The 19,866-nt window shown below is 34.3% G+C and overlaps 2 protein-coding genes and 1 non-coding gene across 3 annotated transcripts; 1 reads left to right on the forward strand and 2 right to left on the reverse strand.

Moving 5' to 3' along the window:
- Window positions 1-668: 668 nt before the first annotated feature.
- Window positions 669-742, reverse strand: TRNAV-CAC (transfer RNA valine (anticodon CAC)). Its single transcript has one exon. It is a non-coding gene; the product is annotated as a tRNA-Val (tRNA).
- Window positions 743-4,201: 3,459 nt separating this feature from the next.
- LOC130803827 (uncharacterized) lies at window positions 4,202-5,057 on the reverse strand. Its single transcript, XM_057668027.1, has 2 exons — window positions 4,836-5,057; window positions 4,202-4,774 (listed from the first exon to the last, which is right to left on the reverse strand). Exons 1-2 carry the CDS (start codon window positions 5,055-5,057, stop codon window positions 4,202-4,204), a joined length of 795 nt encoding a protein of 264 aa, XP_057524010.1.
- A 3,199-nt stretch (window positions 5,058-8,256) lies between these two features.
- Window positions 8,257-9,500, forward strand: LOC130803583 (probable glycosyltransferase At5g11130). Its single transcript, XM_057667754.1, has one exon. The coding sequence runs from the start codon at window positions 8,277-8,279 to the stop codon at window positions 9,345-9,347; it is 1,071 nt and encodes a 356-aa protein (XP_057523737.1). The 5' UTR covers window positions 8,257-8,276; the 3' UTR covers window positions 9,348-9,500.
- The last annotated feature ends 10,366 nt before the right edge of the window (window positions 9,501-19,866 follow it).

Consider the following 19,866-nt stretch of genomic DNA (forward strand, 5'->3'; position numbering starts at 1 on the left):
ATAACCCCTCATTTAAAGTGAAATATTTAGCGTCAGGTATGAGAAAGGTCTGTGTCGCATCCACATTTATAGCCCAAAGGGCTCTCGTGTGAGGGAACGTGTTAGAGTTTATAACATATCATAGAGTCTCAATTATAAGATTAAGTTTTTAGTTGAGTTGGTTTCTTGACATACCAAAACACAAAAGTGAGCAAATTCACAAAGACAGATATTTGAAATATGCAAATTATTATTGATATGTAACTCAATAACTCACGATAATAAATTTTATACACCCAAAAAATGTGTAAACATTAAATATGAAGATAGTGATAAAAGTATATAATATATTTTGAGGACTTCAACCATCAATTTAAGCTGATAGTTAAAGTTTAAGATATATTGTATATCCTATCAAATATCTATGATTAATTGTGTACTATATCTTTGTTAGTTGTATACAAATTATCGACATAACTTAGTAACTCACTGCAACAAATTCTATTCAACAAATCTTATATGATACTATTTCACAACAAGATGTGCAAATACAACCAAATCCAGCTAAAAACAGTTCTTAGAGGAAAGTTATATTCAAAAAAACAGGCCTTGATGTAAAGTCCTTATGCAAACAGGCCCAGCAATACAAACAAAAGGACAATCCTAAGATATTATCTCAAAAAAAAATGTGTCTGAGCCCAGGTTCGAACTGGGGACCTCTAGTGTGTGAGACTAGCGTGATAACCAACTACACCACCCAGACTCTTGAAGTGTAACGAGTACAAGTCATATTTTAAACTAATAACAAAAAAGTCGTAGAATCTTGCTCTTGTCCTTAAAAGCAACGTGGCATGGAGTATTGACTTAGACCACTAGACTACAATCTACCATCATATCATATGAGTTATACTAAATAACCCAAAAATTTCTAATCAATAATCGTAATTTGTAATTCACCACAAAAAAAATAATATTTAGTATTATTAAATAGCTATCGGTTTAACTTATGAATGTCAATTTTAAAACAAACAAAAAACAATGACTAATGTTTTACAAGTAGATATGTGATTTAAGATAATTTTTAACTAAAAATATTTTTACAAATTTAAAATAAATTTTCAAAATCTAAAATTGATGGTAACTCATACTAGATTATTGATTAATAGACATTGGAGGGCTATTTATAATGCTCCTTTAATGATGAATAATTTAAGTAGACCATGTTTGTCAAGTTGAAATAAGATACTTCCTTTAAAGATTGACTTAGATTCGTCTCGAAAGTATTTATTTTATTAATAGATTTAATATTTTTCTTTTTTTATTAATTTTTTTATATACAGGAGAAAAAAGGAAATTTTATGCGGTCAATTACCTCGTATATCCTCAAAGACCCCTGAATATTGAATATTGTAGTTCAGAATACAACATATGTGGCTATGTGCCATTTGTCATTTGTTAAGAAATTTGTATAAGCATCTCTCATTTCGTTTGAGTATTCTCCATTTTCATATAGTCCTATTATAAATTTAGCTTATAAAAAACTATGTAATAGTATTGCGGTTGTAAAATTTTTGTTAGGATTGTGAAATTTTTGTTAGGAATGCAAACATAGTAATAGTCATAGTCATTAATTTAGTATCCCGCATAAGTTAGAGTTAAAAAAAAATAGCGAACAGATCATACTCGTACCCCTCGCAAGGAAAGAGCAAAGATGAATGCAAACATGCAAATCATAATAGTGAGCCGAATTTAGAATTGGACCTTGCTCAGTTCATTGAATAAAAACTCTATTTTGATACACATATTCTCATTTAAGACACTGAGATAATTTTAAATTAGGCTAAATAATCCATCATCATCATCATACCCAGTGTATCCCGACTATAGAAAACTATGGTTAGGTTCTAGGGAGGGAAGGATGACGGCAACTCATACCCATAAAGGAGACCACGGCCAAAAAGTCTCCTGACTCGAGAAAGAATAAGAGAGGTTTTTGCAACGTCTAGGGCCAAGTGAGGCTGAAGGTAACTCCGTATGCTTGTATCGTATCGCCCAAGCGTGACCCTTAGACATAAAATGAAGGTAGATACAATGCAAATATAGATAAAATAATAAAGTAAAAATAATAATAAAAGAAAACAACAATAATAATAATAATAATAATAATAATAGAACGAGTAAAATCCATAGAATAAGAACACCGACTAGTAAGTGAAGAGGAAATCAGTAGTCTAAAGCATGGATAAGGCGCCTCCAACTACTCCTATCCTGGGTCAGGTCCACAGAGAGGTGTAACTTATGCAGGTCAACTTTTATTCGCTCATCCCAAGTTCTCCTAGGTCTTCCTCGACTCCTCTTACCTCTTACCCTCTACAATGAGGCTTTTTATCCTCCTAACTGAGATGTTGAAAATCTTTCTCTGCACATGTCCAAACCATCTCAATTTTTTTTCGCATTTTTGCAGAAATAGGAGTAACCCCTAGTTTGTTTCTAAACTTTTGGTACCTAATTCGATCCATCAAAGTGTTCCCACACATTCACCTCAGTATACGCATTTCTATAACTTTCATCTTATGTTCAAAAATCTTCTTTACAGGCCAACATTCTATCCCATACAACAAAGTAAGTCTGATCGCCTCCCTGTAAAATTTCCCTTTTAACTTACTTGGGAACTTTCTATCACATAGCACCCCGGTGGCTACTCACCACCTGAGCCAACCCGCATGTATTCAATGATTGACATCTCCATCAATCTCCCTATTTCTCTGAAAGATCGATCCCAAATACCTATACTAGGGTGTACTCGTAACAACATCTTCACCAATAGAAACCTTTGGCTCGTCAGTCGGCGATGTTCCACTAAAGTTGCAACGCAAATATTCGGTCTTCGTACGTTTGATGCGCAACCCTTTACCTTCTAGAACTTCCCTCCACTCATCCAATCTATTACTAACTTCCTCTTCAGTTTCTGCGACTACCACGATATCGTTAGCGAATAGCATGCACTACAGTACCGTCTTCTAGATAGATTTAGAAATTTCTTCCATAATGACCGTAAAAATGAAAGGACTTAGTGCCGATCCCTGATGCAGTCCTACTTTGACCGGAAAAGGCTCTGTTATCCCCACCGGTGTCTGAATTTTAGTCGAAACTCTATCACACATATCCCGTATGGCCTCAATGTATATTAATGATATACCTCTAGCCTTGAGGCTATCCCACATGATGCTTCGCGGTATGTTGTCATATGCTTTTTTCAAGTCGATGGACACCATATGCAAATCCTTTTTCCGCTCCTTATATTTTTCCATCAGTCTCCTCAAAACATGAATAGCCTCAATGATTGACCTTCCTGGCATGAAATCGAATTGATTCTCTCTAATCACAGTCTCTTGTCTGATTCTTCTCTCTATCACTTTCTCCCACAATTTTATTGTGTGGCTTAGAAGTTTGATTCCTCTATAGTTCCCGCATACCTGCGTATCGCCTTTGTTTTTAAACAGTGGTATTAGTCTGCTATTCCTCCATTCTTCTGGCATCTTATGCGTCTTCAAGATAACATTAAAGAGGTTAATTAGCCAACGAATTCCCTCTTTCCCTAAACCCCTCCACACCTCAATTGGGATATTATCTGGCCCAACTGCCTTTGTTCTCCCCATCTTTTCGAGAGCTTCTCCTACTTCTTTTGTGGTAATATCACTCGTTGACCCATAATCCTGTGGTCTTTGGACGACATAAGTTTGTCTATCCTACTCCTTTGCCCCCTAGTATCATTGAGCAGTTGAGAGAAAATTTGACACCATCTTGTTTTGATGTCCTCATGTCTCAAGAGAACTCGTCTTCCCTCATCTTTGATGTATTTCACTGCCTCTATGTCTTGCTTCTGCCTGGACCTATTCCTTGCCAACTTAAAAATACGTTTCGCCCCCTTTTTGGTATCAAGCTTCTAATAAAAGTCCTTATAAGCACGGCTTTTTGCCTTTGCTGCCCGTTTTGCTTCTTTCTAGCTCTCTTTCTTTTGTATCCTTTCCTCCTCTTCCACGCATGTCATAAGCTCCTTAAATCTCTTGTTTTTATTCTTTATCTTATTATGCACCTCATCATTCCACTACCACGACTCTTTAAACACTTTTGGTATCCCCGTCGACACTCCCAAGGTCTCTCCTGCCACTTTAGGAATGGTTTTTGCCATATTCACCCACATATCATTCGCATCCTCAGACTAACTTGGAAATCCCAACGAACTTATCTTGCTTGACAAGGTTGTGGCCACACCCCCCTGAAGTCTCCCCCACATGATTGTTCTTTTGCCCTTGGTCTTCTTATCTACAATTTTTTTCCTCATCCTAAACACCAGAACTAATAACCTGTGTTGGGTGGGCATCTCTATACCCAACACCACCTTACAATCCAAGCACGAGGCTCGATCCCTCTTGCGTACTAAACAATAGTCAACTTGGGTTGCATGCCCATCACTCTTATATGTAGTCAAATGCTTGTCTTTCTTCCTAAAGATATAGTTTTCTATGACCAAATCTTTAGCTAGTGCAAACTCAAGCAGATTCTCCCCGCTCTCGTTCCTTGCCTCCAAGCCAAACCCTCCATGCACCGAGTTATAATTGTCTGCTTCTCTACCTATATGTCCATTAAAATCTCCTCCTAAGAAAACTTTCTCATCTTCCGGTGTTGTTCTCATTAGGTCTCTTAAGTTACCCCAAAACTCGCGCTTCACCTGCTCATCCAACCTAACTTGGGGCTCATAAGCACTGACGATCGATATGATCTCTTCCCCCCACTACCAATGTTCTAAGTCTCCATTCTCAGCTCTAGATCGTGCTTATGTTACACCTCCTTACTTCAACCAATTGCTTTAGGATATCATTAGACACTAGGATGTCGACCCCACTACGTCTGCCGTCCAAATCTGCATACCACAATTTATATCTCTTTATACCTCTTGCCTTTTGCCCCTTCCACCTAATCTCTTGAACACACGCCACATGAATCCTGTATTTAGAAATCTCATTGGCTAACTCCAACAACTTGGCTTCTAGGGTACCAATGTTCCTAGTCCCCATTCTCAACTCTAGATCGTGCTTACGTTGCCCCTCCGACCCCACCCCCCCTTGGGAACTCTATATTTTGTAACCAAGACCTAAGGTAGACAGGTTCACAAAGACCTCTAAAGGACAACTAAATCGATACCACACAAAAGGTGGGGTGCTAGAGCCAATGCAAAAAATAAATATAGATAACAGATAAAGGAAAGAAAGAGAAAGGGAAAAAAAAAAGCTCTTAGCTGGTGGCTACCCTGGTGACGTGACATCAGAGTTGTGGATGTTCTCTTCGTTGTATTGCTGATTTGAAACTGGTTGTCAGTAGTCCGCTTGTCCGATATGCCGTTGAACTATGTCAGCCTTTACCTTGTCGTTAGGGTGCCTACGCAAAACTAAAAACAACCAAAGCAAAAAAGAAATGAAGGTTTACTGTGGAAGACTAGCAGTTAGAGGTTAAAGGTCTTCACCAATACCAACAACCAACAAATAGCAATTAACAAAGTGAAAATGTACAAAAGAATAACTTAAAAAACCACTTAAAAGCAACCAAAAATAAACGAATACCAATATAATTATGAACGAAAAGAATAACTAAGAACCCAAACGAAAATCAACAAACTATAGCTAAAAAACCAATTTAATTAAGGATGAAAAGAACAATTAGGGACCCAATTAGAAGACAAAAACAACAAAATATAATAAAAGGAAAGCACAATTTAAAAGAGCCAATTGAGAAACAAAACTAAAAAATGCCAAAACAGAACGGAGAAAGAAGAGTAATGAAAGACAAGTGGATGGCAAACAAAAAAACACACGATCAAAAAACTTAATTGCAACAAAATTAGAGCACGATATGTGAAAAAAATACCTTTGGATGCCAAGTTTTGATAGTAATTGATACTAAAATTCTAAAACAACAAAAAGGATCAAACAAGGGAGAGAAAGCTATATTCTTGAGAACAACTTGCACAGGGGTGAGAACAATTGAAGACGTTTCGATGTCGGTTGCCGGAATTCCGATGGTGGGAAGTGAAAGAACGCTGGTAGAGATGGGATCGTACTGGGAGGGTGGAAGATAGAACACAGTACCTGCCGAAGGAGTAAAATGTCAAGGTGAGCCGTGGGCTGTGGTGGCGTGGTGTGGTCAGCCGGCAGTCGGTCGTGGTGGACTTTGGTGGTCTCTTGGGGAAGGTGAAGTGGTAACAGTACTGTGGTGGACTGGTGAGAATGACAAGAGGTAACGGCTAGTTGCTATACTTGATGAGGATGAATATGTTAAAAGTGACGTGGTGATTCTTGCAACTGGTTTCAATGGCGATCAAAAGCTTCCAAGAATATATCTTCAGTTTCAATGAATATACCTCCAAATAATATTATGTATTGTTTGGGAACAAATATTTCATTTCAAATTATGAATTTTAATTATGATATCATAAATAAAGAATTTGAGAATGACAAGATTTGGGTAATTTTTTTTAAATCTTTAATTTTAACTATTTTAAAAACAATGATGAAATTTAATTCAAATTCAAATTTGAAAATTTTTGATTTGTCAAATAATAAATTTGAGCCAATTTTAAATTTTCAAATGAAATCATTGTTATATACTTTAAAATTTTAAATATTAAAACATTTATTCTTTAAATTAAAATTCTTTATATGAGTCTAGCTCATATTGAGAGGATCTGATATAAAATGGTCAATATATAACCATATGGATTAGTTAAAGAAAGTCAAACACTACTATGTATTTTCTGATTTAATAATAGAAGCAAATTAATTACAAAAACGCATTATTCGTTCTCTAATAATTATATAATTATAATTTTTTTTTCTGCCCTCATTTTCATCAACAACTTCATCGTGGAGATTCAGGAAATGGTCATTACATCACTTTCTTCCTCCAGAAATTCCACCAACGACAAAGTCGTAATATTTTTAGATTTATTCTCTATTATTATATTATATCATTATATAAATTGATAAATACTTTTTAATGCTTGAGAGTAGTTATATTACAATGATTAATAATCACAATCAAGTCCGAATCCAAAATATAATATAATAGAGTGCAGTTAAACAATGATATTTATAAATGAGTTAAATCGCGTGATTTGATCATCATATTTTTGTGTTATATGTTACATAATTCAATATTAATAAGATTTTTAATTAATGATCCACACCATTGCCTAGAGAGGTCCGGACCTAAATTCTCTCTTATCACGATAGATAAATAAATAAATAAATACTCCTTATCAATGAAGTTGATAGTGCTATGGAGTATGACCAGTTGACTTTCAATTGAACTCGGTCTTTGCATACTACTCTACTACCTCCAATAATACAAATACAATTAGTCTCAAATACTTATTGTCTTCTTCCTCAAAAAACTTTTTTTAATTATTTTCTTATTTAATTATTACAAATAAATAAAATTATATCTATTTCTTCAATTAACAAATATCTGAAAAATTAAACAATATAATATCAAATACACATGTGTATTAATCCATTTACAAATCTATTTTGTCATTCACCGTTCTAATGTCTTAACAATATATTAATAAATATATCATTATTTTTTAGCTCTTAATATATAAAATTATTAGAAGAATCATATAATACAAATAGTAAAATAAATGTGCTATTTCAATTATATGAACATCTAATTTATAAATCACAAATTAAATCAATTTTTAAAATATTGATTATAAAATTTGTCTTTTTAAATCCCTTTACATTAAAAATATTTATGTGCTACACTTATTGTACGTACGTTACTCCTACTACGGTACTACCAACCATGAACCATGTTTATAATATTTGATTATTGTAATACTCATCCTTTCTACAACTATAGATATATTTATAATTATAATTATAAAAGTCAAATATATAGCCTCCAACCCAAATAAACAACTCTAATTGAAAATTAAGAAAAGTGAATAAAAGTGATAAAAAAATATATAATTTATATAAAAAAATGGGAGAAATATATAAATAAGATTAAAGATAAATCAAATCTGTGAATAAAAATTAAAAAAAAATATAAGGTATAATTAAAAATAAATATAAAATAAATTTAATAGTACAAACTAAAAAGAAAATTGATGATATTTCTTTGGAAGAGTACAAAATACTATATTCCCATGATTTACATCACATATATACTCAAAGTTTCCTACATTATATTCCTACCACCAAACTTCATCTCATCTCCAAACTATCAAAAAAAAAATGGCTATTCCACCACCACATTCTCTTCTCTTCATCTTTCTCCTCCTCCTCCACCCTTTTTTCATTATCTGCGACTCTAAAACCCTTTACTTCTCGAAATCCACATTTTTTTTGGACTATCAAAAAATGGTTACAAACCTCAAAGTTTTTATATACCCACCACCTCCTCAAACCCAAAAATTCGAAAAAATAAACTCTACATACTCTATCTTCTATGATTCTCTCCTTTCTTCCGACTTCATCACTCACAACCCTAACCAAGCTACTCTCTTTTTCATCCCTTTTCCACCCTTACCGAGGCGATTCCTAGCGGGTCACCTTGAATACCTACGCGCTTTTTACCCTTATTGGAACCCCTCCCTTGGAGCTGATCATTTCTACTTCTCTTGCAATGAAGTGGGTCCTAGTTTTAATCGAGAAATCCTTGAATTAAAGAAAAATTCTATTAGGATCTCATGTTTCCCTTCACCCGCGCGTGAGTTTATTCCCCATAAAGATATCACATTTTCTCCACTCCTATCACTACCACGCGCCTCATTAGAAGGTGTCCCCACGCGCTTCCTAGGGTATTGGAGATTTAATAAGGTACATTCCAATGTAAAGTTGATCAATGAGCTTAGAGATGATGTTGACTTTTTGATTGAATCTGAACTGTCCAATGAAGGAGAGTACTTAGAAAGTGTAAAAGGTAGTTATTTTTGTTTATTTATTTATAATGGTAGTAATGGAGAAGGATTAATGAAGGGGTTGACTATTGCATTGGCTCATAGTTGTGTTCCTGTAGTGATTACTGACCGTCCGATACAAGATCTTCCTTTGATGGACTTGATCAAATGGTCGGAAATAGCGTTGTTTGTAGGGTCAAACATGGGTGTAGATGAATTCAAGAGCGCGTTGACTGACACGCGCGAGAATGGTGCATATATAAAGATGAAAAGATTGGGTGTAGAGGCCGTACACCATTTTCTATGGAATGAGTCTTCACCACAGCCATACGATGCGTTTCATATGTTGATGTATCAACTCTGGATTAGAAGACATGCCATCAAATATGCCACTTGGAAATTATAAGTGTAAACCATATGATTTATTATAAAAAAAATAGTTTTGATTTGTTTTGAGGAATATATTTAAAAAATAGAGTTAATTAATATTGATGGAGTAAGAGATGTGCATACTATATTTTTTATTTAAGTTTTATTTAATAATAATATAATAAGGTAATCAAGATGGATGATATAATTAAATTAACAGAAGTATATTTTAATTTTAATATCATATTTATATGAGTTTAAGTATTAAAATAATAATCAAAACTCATTAGACGGAAAAATAGTTGAATTTTAATATTTCTTTTAATATTTGTGTTTTTTTACTGAATCAAAAAAGTATATGCATCAAGCTAAGTCATTAATCAATAAGGTCTTATTTGAATAGAGTAATTAAGAATACCCTAAAACATGTCCATATTGGTATAATTGTATTTAGTTCTTTTATGCGAGAATATTTTAAAGTAAAACTATAGCAATTTAACTTAGACAAAATACATTTCAATAGTCAATATAAGAATTTTATTTATTGAAAAACACTTTTTAAAATGCATTGCATGAAAGTTTTTATAGCTATTATGGTATTATCCAATTTGCTACCTTTGTCTTTTGAATATGAAATATGTTAATGTAACAAATATTACATAGTCAATAGAACGAATGAAACATACTTCTAGTCGAAGTGGAGCAAAACACTCAAGACAAGCATTTGAATTGGATTATGCAATCAATTTGAAGTCTTAATGATTGATGAAATTTTACACTATAAATCATTCATGTTATCGCTATTTACTACCACTAATCAAATGACTCGTAAATTGTTTACAAGTTCAACCAAAATAAAATTCATTAATCTTGACATGTCATGAGATATGTTAGGTGGGAAGTGTAATCAAGAGGATTAACATGATTTTGAAGCATATAATATGGTACTATATTAGCAAACTTTAATCATCTTTGGTTGGTTAGTTGTGGAATCTAATAACTCGGGTATCTACTAATATGCATTAGCCAATAAGGTTTGTGACACATGTGTTGCATATTGTTAGGTGGTACAATTTAGTTGTAGTTGTGGGAAATTATTTTACCCAATCTTTAAAGTTCGCCACCCCTTTTCATTTTTTCGCCACCCCCTCTAAAATTACGTATTTACCCCTGTAGTTAAAAAAATTACAAAAATGCCACTTTTTACAAATTTCTTATTTATAATAATAATAATAATAATAATAATAATAATAATAATAATAATAATAAAAACAATAATAAAATTAAATAATAATAATAAATAAAATTAATAATAATAATAACATTAATAATAATAATAATAATAATAATAATAATAATAATAATAATAAAAACAATAATAATAATAATAATAATAATAAAAACAACAATAATAAAATTAAATAATAATAATTATTATTCAAAAAAAAAAAAAAAAGTTGAGTCGCACAAAATTGGGCGAGTGAACCTAGGTCGAGTCGCCCAGATCTGGGCGACTGAACCTAGGTCGAGTCGCCCAAAATTGGGCGACTCAATTTTTTATTTTTTTTATTTTTTTTTTCTTTTTGGAAAATAATAATAATAATAATAATAATAATAATAATATTAATACAAATAATAATAATTTATAGATTAATGTGGTCTATTAGCTCAGTTGGTTAAAAAATCAATAATTATTAAATAATGGCTTGTGCAGGTCTCGAACCTGAGACCTTCACGTTAATAGCACAACGCTCTAACCAACTGAGCTAATAGACCACATTAATCTATAAATTATTATTATTTGTATTAATATTATTATTATTATTATTATTATTATTATTTTCCAAAAAGAAAAAAAAAAAAAAAAAAAATTGAGTCGCCCAATTTTGGGCGACTCGACCTAGGTTCAGTCGCCCAATTTTGTGCGACTCAACTTTTTTTTTTTTTTTTTTTGAATAATAATAATTATTATTTAATTTTATTATTGTTGTTATTATTATTATTATTATTATTATAAATAAAAAATTTGAAATGAGTGGCAAAATTGTAATTTTTAAAAAATCAGGGGCAAATTCGTAATTTCATTTGGAGGGGGGTGGCGAAAAAATGAAAAGGGTGGCGAAGTTTAGCAACACCCTTATTTTAAAACTTGAAGACTTGAAGCCATTATAAGTTTATTTCTCTTTTTTCCTATTTGATATTCTCATTTTTTATTTTAAAAAATTTTTATTCGTTGTTTTTCTTAAAAATTTATTTATATTACATTTTTGAATATAATTAGTATTAATCACCTTAATTTTGATATTTTCAATGCTTAATATGGTCTATATATATTTTTCACTAATTTTATTTTATTATTATAGTGCTTACAGTCTTTCCATTAAATTAAATTTAACATATTTTCTACTTTTTTTCCACTATCTTTATTATTAAATAAAATAATATCTTCACTATGAAAATGGTTTAAATTTTCCTTTTCTTATTAAATATTTCTTATGAGAAGATTAAATAGGAACAAAGGGAATATATTAGAGTGCAATTAACACTTATGTACATTTAGAAGTTAAAAATCATAAATTTATTTAATGGTCGAGAGTTTTCTATTCTATGTTTGTGACATGGCTTATTTCTTGCATGTTAGGATTGTTTAGTCTACTTTCAAATATAAAAAATGTAAGTTTTGAAGTTGTATATTATTTTCATTTACTTATGATTGAAATTTGAAATACATTGATGTAGTGCTAAACATACAACCACCTTTTAAAACATTTTCCTTGTCGTGTGTATTCAACTTAGTACCTATTGTTTTTCACAAATTCTTACGTGAGACGGTTTCAACATGAGACGTTATTTATACATGGGCTGAATAGCTTAGTTAAATTTCTTTATTTAAAATCGTTTCATCAAAATACAATCCCTCACAATAATATTTCTTATTTTTTAGTGTAACTAGTTGTCCCCAAGTTACACTATCGAAATACATAATGCTATTTTATATAGTTTTATTATCAATAACACAAATGAAAATATTCGAATGTCAATATGTTGAAAAGTTGTGAAGGGTGCAAGGGCTAAAGATAGGTAATAATTTACAACAATAACAAAATAAGGCATGAAAAAGTATTTAATGCTTTATATGTTCAATCATGAAGTGTATCTAGGCCGTTTAAGAAACTAACCAATTCAAATGTGTAAATGCTACACTACTATTGGAACAAAATCATTTTCTCATATATTATTGTTGTATATTTTTATTATAAGTCACCAACAACATCATCATTCATCACATTTATTATAAGTTACCAACAATCTAGAAAAAGGCCCCAGCATGAATTAAATCAAATTAAATGACATTAAAAAACAATTTAGCCGTTTGATTGTTGATTTGTTTTGAGTTGTTCCAATGCTGTTAAATCTTATATCGAATCCTAAGGTATAAAAATTTGATATTTGGGTTTCCAAGTAACGAATGAAACAAAGGGAACCTAAAAGTTATGGAATGTTAAGAAACTTGCACAATTACACGATCAATTGTAAAATGAAGATAAATTACTTTCAACATGTCTAAGCATACTAATTTGGGAGTAAAGGTCTTCAAGAGCAACACTGTCCAAGCAAAATATCAACGGCAGTGAGATAAGGATCACCTAAATTTGTATATATCCCCTGCAAAATCAAATTAAAAGAAAGGAAAGGGAAAATCGGGGACTCCAATGCTCGATTGAAACTCAAATGGGACGCTTTGATTATGGAATTTTTTTTTTTTTTTAAATGATGATTACAGTTTTTAGGGTGGAAAATAGCATGTATTATAAAGAGACAAAATCAATAATTGGTTGCAGTTTCTAATTACATCCTAACCTAACATAATTACACTTAAACTGTCTTAATTACATGTTTTCATTTTATTTCTTTATTTTTTTTTAAAATTGGTCCGGCCCAGTTAGTAACTGCGAACAGCTAGTTTGGTTTTTTTTTTTTTTTTTTTTTTTTTTTTTTTTTTTTTTAATTATTGAGTTATTTTTATTTGATGTATTTGCATTAGGACATTATCATAAATTATTCCAAGTCAATGTATGTTTTAGGCGGGATGATTCATCGCCAAAAGTTCGAGCATTCGTAAGTCAAAGCTTGGAGGCTATGATAAACTACATAAATATATATATATATACAACTAAATATATACAAATGTTTGAAATATACAACTAAATAAACATATATATATATATATATATGTGTGTGTGTGTGTGTGTGTGTATGTATAAATATATATATATACACACACATACACACACACACATATATATATAGTCAATCCAAATACACAAAAACGTAATGACCCTCATCTACCATATCCAACTGAGTTTGTCTTCTACGCCACCTACGGTAGTAAGAGGCGTTCTTGTGTCGCTCTGGCAGAGGGACTAGTACTGTGATGGCCCAGCCTGCGAGGTCCCCGCAATGTCAACGGGGTATGAAAGGTCCATCTCCTCCAAATGATAGTCATAAGCAAGAGATGAGATGTGTGCATCGGCGATAGCCGGTGATGACTCCGCAGCGACTTCCGTTATGAAGTACTGGAACTGCGTGCCGACGAGCATGCCTTGTGCAATTTCCCTCACTAGCTCCTCGTGGCTGTACCGCATCACGGCTGCCGCACCTTGTGCCTGCAATTAAGATGTAGTTAATGTAATATTATATTATGTATTCAGCAACTTACTCATTAAAGGCAAATGAAGACTTACAAATTGGGGCATCATAGGTACAACAGGAGTATAATGTGACGTTGCAATGATGCCACGTGGTGTCATCCATCGGCGAGTGATGGAGAGGAACCACGACATGTAGTCAGGTGTAGTAGGTGTGCCATGAACATCGATCGGCGCACCTTGGGCCAGCAGCTCAAGTCTATGATCCCAACGAGCGAGTGGCGCCAGTTGATCTCTGTACAGTTCGCGTACCCTGATTCTTGCACGAAATCAAGTGTAACTCGGGTTCAGTGTCGCAAGGCGGTGGAATGCCCTGTACCAACCCATATTGGCGCAATACCGCTCCGGTAGATGTACTTCGACAATGTCAAAGCATATGAGTGGCACAGAAGCCCTTCACGCACCTGACTGAATCCCTGAGTACTCAGGCACAGCTGCGTAGGCTTCGGCGGAGTACGGGTCCCACAAAAACTATATATAAGTTATAAAAATGTAAATGATGTGTTAATTAAATTGCAGCAATGTTAATGAGTACTGAAATATGTACCTGGTTGGGTCGCAGCAGGTCTAACTGATCTCGTAGAATTCTAGACCGGTCCCGGTGTGTTTGCGCGTTAGACGTGAAAAATTCCAACGTGAACCATATGCAACATCTGGTGGGGTTGTTGTGGAGGAGCAGCTTCACCACGACCAACGCTTCTGTAAGGTTGGCCGATAAGAATATGCTCCTTCTCTATCAAGGCAAACGCTAATGGAAAGATTTCCTTATCACCATCTTGGACAATGGCAGTCAATAAGGATGATGATACTTACCATACAAGTGTGTGCCGTCAATGGCGATAAGAGGTTTTCTAACACCCCAGCCCCTCGGACCGCCGATGACTACTCATGGAGACTGTAGACTAGCCTCACAGACCAACACAAGTCTTTCCAACGCACTTTGGTCTCACTCGTGCGCGCCTAGAAAAACTTTCCAGGAAGTCACCCATCCTAAGATTGCTCCCCACCAAGCACGCTTAATTATGGAGTTCTTAGCAAATGGGCTCCCATCAAAAGAAGATGCACTTTGTTGATATGAGTAGTCTATTAATCCCTTTTCAAGTTAAATCTGGGGTATTACAGGTTTACAATGATTGATGCCTTCAATGTAAGGTTTAAAGGCCCAAAAGACATGTTGGAAGGTCCTAATATTAGGTTGCATATATACACCCGTGTCATTGTCTTCCTTAAAAAACCACTCAATTACTAAGCCCGGGTTGGAATGTTGCAAAGCTTCTAAAAAGCGTGGAAGGAGTGAGTAAGAATCTTCCCAAATTCCATATATGGACAACAATGCTTGTTGCTTAGCACACCACGCTTGCTTATAATTCACTTCTACACCAAAACGATCTTTAACCATCTGCCGTACACAGATACCTTAATGGATGGGTCTTTAGCAACACAATTTCTAATAACATTATTAATGACAGAAGATGGTCAAGTGAATGTGTCCAGCCGAGACAGTGTCATTACCCAAAACACAAGACCCATGCTTACCCTTATACGTAACAATATGCCATGAAGATAAATATGAATCAAGCGTAGCCCTGCGTCTCCACGAACAGCCCTGCTTACACTTCAAGGTAAGGACAGTTTGGTTTGAGGTCTCCATTCTATACTCCACATTTCTACGAACATGATACACTCTGATAGCTTCCAACAATGCTTCCTTACTATCAAACATCATACCCTTCTCCAACTCCCCTTCTTCGGTGTAAGTGGTATCACAAGCCCAAGTCCTCTAGGAGTTGTTCTCCTCATACTCGTCTAAAGGTGGACATAGGGCATAAGGTGTAGGAGGAATGATTGTAGGAATGTTGCCTAGGGTAATGTCATTTGCTAGCGCATCCTCATCATCATCCACATCATCCTCAGAAGGATCGTCAATGAGCTCATTACTCTCATTTTCATCATCCCAAGGTCCCATCTCTCATCACTTTCTCCTAAGTTAACCATTGAATTAATTGGAACTTGATTCGAAGGGGGTTGAGAAAGAGTACAAGATGGGAAAGGAACGAAAGGATTTTGAGTTTCTTGAGTTGATATAGGCATAGGGGTAAGAGTAGGATTAAAAGCAACTACATTCCTTAAGGGTACTTCTTCTACGTATAACTCCAAAGAGGGAATTTGGGTGGACTTTAAATGCTCCCACATAGCATCTATAGCCTCATCATCCTCAATAGAAAATGTTATCAATTCTCCACTCATGTCATATTTAAAGCTTATATTTACGGTAGGGTCCAATTCAATCTTTGAACATATAAAACGTTTAAACTAATTCAAATCCATGTTCGAGTTGCATGCAAACAACCTACGTCTTCCCCCAACATATAATAAACTTTGCCACTACTTTCTCGAATACAACCATTCCAAAAACATACTATAAAGTGACGCGAAATAATGTCATTTCTACATGAATACAAACAAAATCAACATCATCATCCACTTCATGCCCATACAAGTACATTATATTCATTTCATTATAATCTTTTTGGTCTTTAAATTAATAAAGTCCATAATGTTTTCATTGAAACTCAAATGGGACGCTTTGATTATGGAATTTTTTTATTTCTTTTAAATGATGATTACAGTTTGTAGGGTGGAAAATAACACGTATTATAAAGAGACAAAATCAATAATTGGTTGCAGTTTCTAATTACATCCTAACCTGACATAATTACACCTAAACTGTCTTAATTACATGTTTTCATTTTATTTCTTTTTTTTATTAAATTGGTCCGGCCCAGTTAGTAACTGCGAACAACTTTTTTTTTTTTTTTTTTCTAATTATTGAGTTGTTTTTATTTGATGTATTTGCATTAGGACATTATCATAAATTATTACAAGTCAATGTATGTTTTAGGCGGGATGATTCATCGCCAAAAGTTCGAGCATTCGTAAATCAAAGCTTGGATGCTATGATAAAGATATATATATATATATATATATATATATATATATATATATATATATATATATATATATATATATATATATATATATATATATATATATATATATATATATATATATATATATATATACAACTAAATATATACAAATGTTTGAAATATACAACTAAATAAACATATATATATATATGTGTGTGTGTGTGTGTGTGTATATATATGTATAAATATATATACACACACACACACACACATATATATATATAGTCAATCCAAATACACAAAAACGTAATGACCCTCATCTACCATATCCAACTGAGTTTGTCTTCTACACCACCTACGGTAGTAAGAGGCGTTCTTGTGTCGCTCTGGCAGAGGGACTAGTACTGTGATGGCTGGGATGGCCCAGCCCGCGAGGTCCCCGCAATGTCAACGGGGTATGAAAGGTCCATCTCTCCAAATGATAGTCATAAGCAAGAGATGAGATGTGTGCATCGGCGATAGCCGGTGATGACTCCGCAGCGACTTTCGGTATGAAGTACTGGAACTGCGTGCCGACAAGCATGCCTTGTACAATTTCCCTCACCAGCTCCTCGTGGCTGTACCGCATCACGGCTGCCGCACCTTGTGCCTGCAATTAAGATGTAGTTAATGTAATATTATATTATGTAATCAGCAACTTAATCATTAAATGCAAATGAAGACTTACAAATTGGGGCATCATAGGCACAGCAGGAGTATAATGTGACGCTGCGATGATGCCACGTGGTGTCATCCATCGGCGAGTGATGGAGAGGAACCACGACATGTAGTCAGGTGTAGTAGGTGTGCCATGAACATCGATCGGCGCACCTTGGGCCAGCAGCTCAAGTCTATGATCCCAACGAGCGAGTGGCGCCAGTTGATCTCTATACAGTTCGCGTACCCTGATTCTTGCACGAAATCAAGTGTAACTCGGGTTCAGTGTCGCAAGGCGGTGAAATGCCCTGTACCAACCCATATTGGCGCAATACCGCTCCGGTAGATGTACTTCGACAATGTCGAAGCATATGAGTGGCACATAAGCCCTCCACGCACCTGACTGAATCCCTGAGTGCTCGGGCACAGCTATGTAGGCTTCGGCGGAGTACGGGTCCCACAAAAACTATATATAAGTTATGAAAATGTAAATGATGTATTAATTAAATTGCAGTAATGTTAATGAGTACTGAAATATGTACTTGGTTGGGTCGCAGCAGGTCTAACTGATCTCGTAGAATTCTAGACCGGTCCCGGTGTGTTTGCGCGTTCGACGTGAAAAATTCCACTGTGAACCATATGCAACATCTGGTGGGGTTGTTGTGGAGGAGCAGCTTCACCACGACCAACGCTTTTGTAAGGTTGGCCGATAAGAATATGCTCTTTCTCTATCAAGGCAAACGCTAATGAAAAGATTTCCTTATCACCATCTTGGACAATGGCAGTCAATAAGGTATGATGATACTTACCATACAAGTGTGTGCTATCAATGGCGATAAGAGGTTTTGTAACACCCCGGACCCTCGGACCGCCGATGACTACTCAAGGAGACTGTAGACTAGCCTCACAGACCAACACAAGTCTTTCCATCCTAAGATTGCTCCCCACCAAGCACGCTTAATTATGGAGTTCTTAGCAAATGGGCTCCCATGAAGATAAATATGAATCAAGCGAAGCCCTAAGTCTCCACGAACAGCCCTGCTTACACTTCAAGGTAAGGACAGTTTGGTTTGAGGTCTCCGTTCTATACTCCACATTTCTACGAACATGATACACTCTAATAGCTTCCAACAATGCTTCCTTACTATCAAACATCATACCCTTCTCCAACTCCCCTTCTTCGGTGTAAGTGGTATCGCAAGCCCAAGCCTTCTAGGAGTTGTCCTCCTCATACCCGTCTAGAGGTGGACATAGGGCATAAGGTATAGGAGGAATGATTGTAGGAATATTGCCTAGGATAATGTCATTTGCTAGCGCATCCTCATCATCATCCACATGGATCGTCAATGAGCTCATTACTCTCATTTTCATCATCCCAAGGTCCCATCTCATCACTTTCTTCTAAGTTAACCATTGAATTAATTGGAACTTGATTCGACGGGGGTTGAGAAAGAGTACAAGATGCGGAAGGAACAAAAGGATTTTGAGTTTCTTGAGTTGATATAGGCATAGGGGTAGGAGTAGGATTAAAAGCAACTACATTCCTTAAAGGTACTTCTTCTACGTATAACTCCAAAGAGGGAATTTGGGTGGACTTTGAATGCTCCCACATAGCATCTATAGCCTCATCATCCTCAATAGAAAAGGTTATCAATTCTCCACTCATGTCATATTTAAAACTTATATTTATGGTACTTCTAGTGGGGTCCAATCCAATCTTAGAACATATAAAACGTTTAAACTAATTCAAATCCATGTTCGAGTTGCATGCAAACAACCTACGTTTTCCCCCAACATATAATAAACTTTGCCACTACTTTCTCGAATACAACCATTCCAAAAACATATTATAGTGATGCGAAATGATGTCATTTCTACATGAATACAAACAAAATCAACATCATCATCAACTTCATGCCCATACAAGTACATTATATTCATTTGATTATAATCTTTTTGGTCTTTAAATTAATAAAGTCTATAATGTAACTAAGTTCATACATATATAATGCACATAAATTCAAATAATAAATCAATTAATAAGTTCATAAATGATATTTCTAATAACAACATTAACATTTTTAATACTATATAATGTACATCAAATTCAACTAATTCAATATGCTCATCAACAACAATACTTCAAAAAACAACATAAAGCTATGAAAACAATTAAACATTACCTTGAATAGTTATGGATGATTAAGAAGAGTGTTGATTT

This window comes from Amaranthus tricolor, chromosome 17, assembly GCF_026212465.1.
Source record: "Amaranthus tricolor cultivar Red isolate AtriRed21 chromosome 17, ASM2621246v1, whole genome shotgun sequence".
NCBI lineage: Eukaryota > Viridiplantae > Streptophyta > Magnoliopsida > Caryophyllales > Amaranthaceae > Amaranthus > Amaranthus tricolor.

What these genes read in the sequence shown, in the direction of transcription:
- LOC130803827 (XM_057668027.1), bottom strand. Translation starts at nt 5,057, where the DNA reads ATGGGGACTAGGAACATTGGTACCCTAGAAGCCAAGTTGTTGGAGTTA. An exon ending in TCCTAAAGCAATTGGTTGAA is followed by an intron (nt 4,775 to 4,835) that starts GTAAGGAGGTGT and finishes GAACATTGGTAG; the next exon opens with TGGGGGGAAGAGATCATATC.
- LOC130803583 (XM_057667754.1), top strand. Translation starts at nt 8,277, where the DNA reads ATGGCTATTCCACCACCACATTCTCTTCTCTTCATCTTTCTCCTCCTC.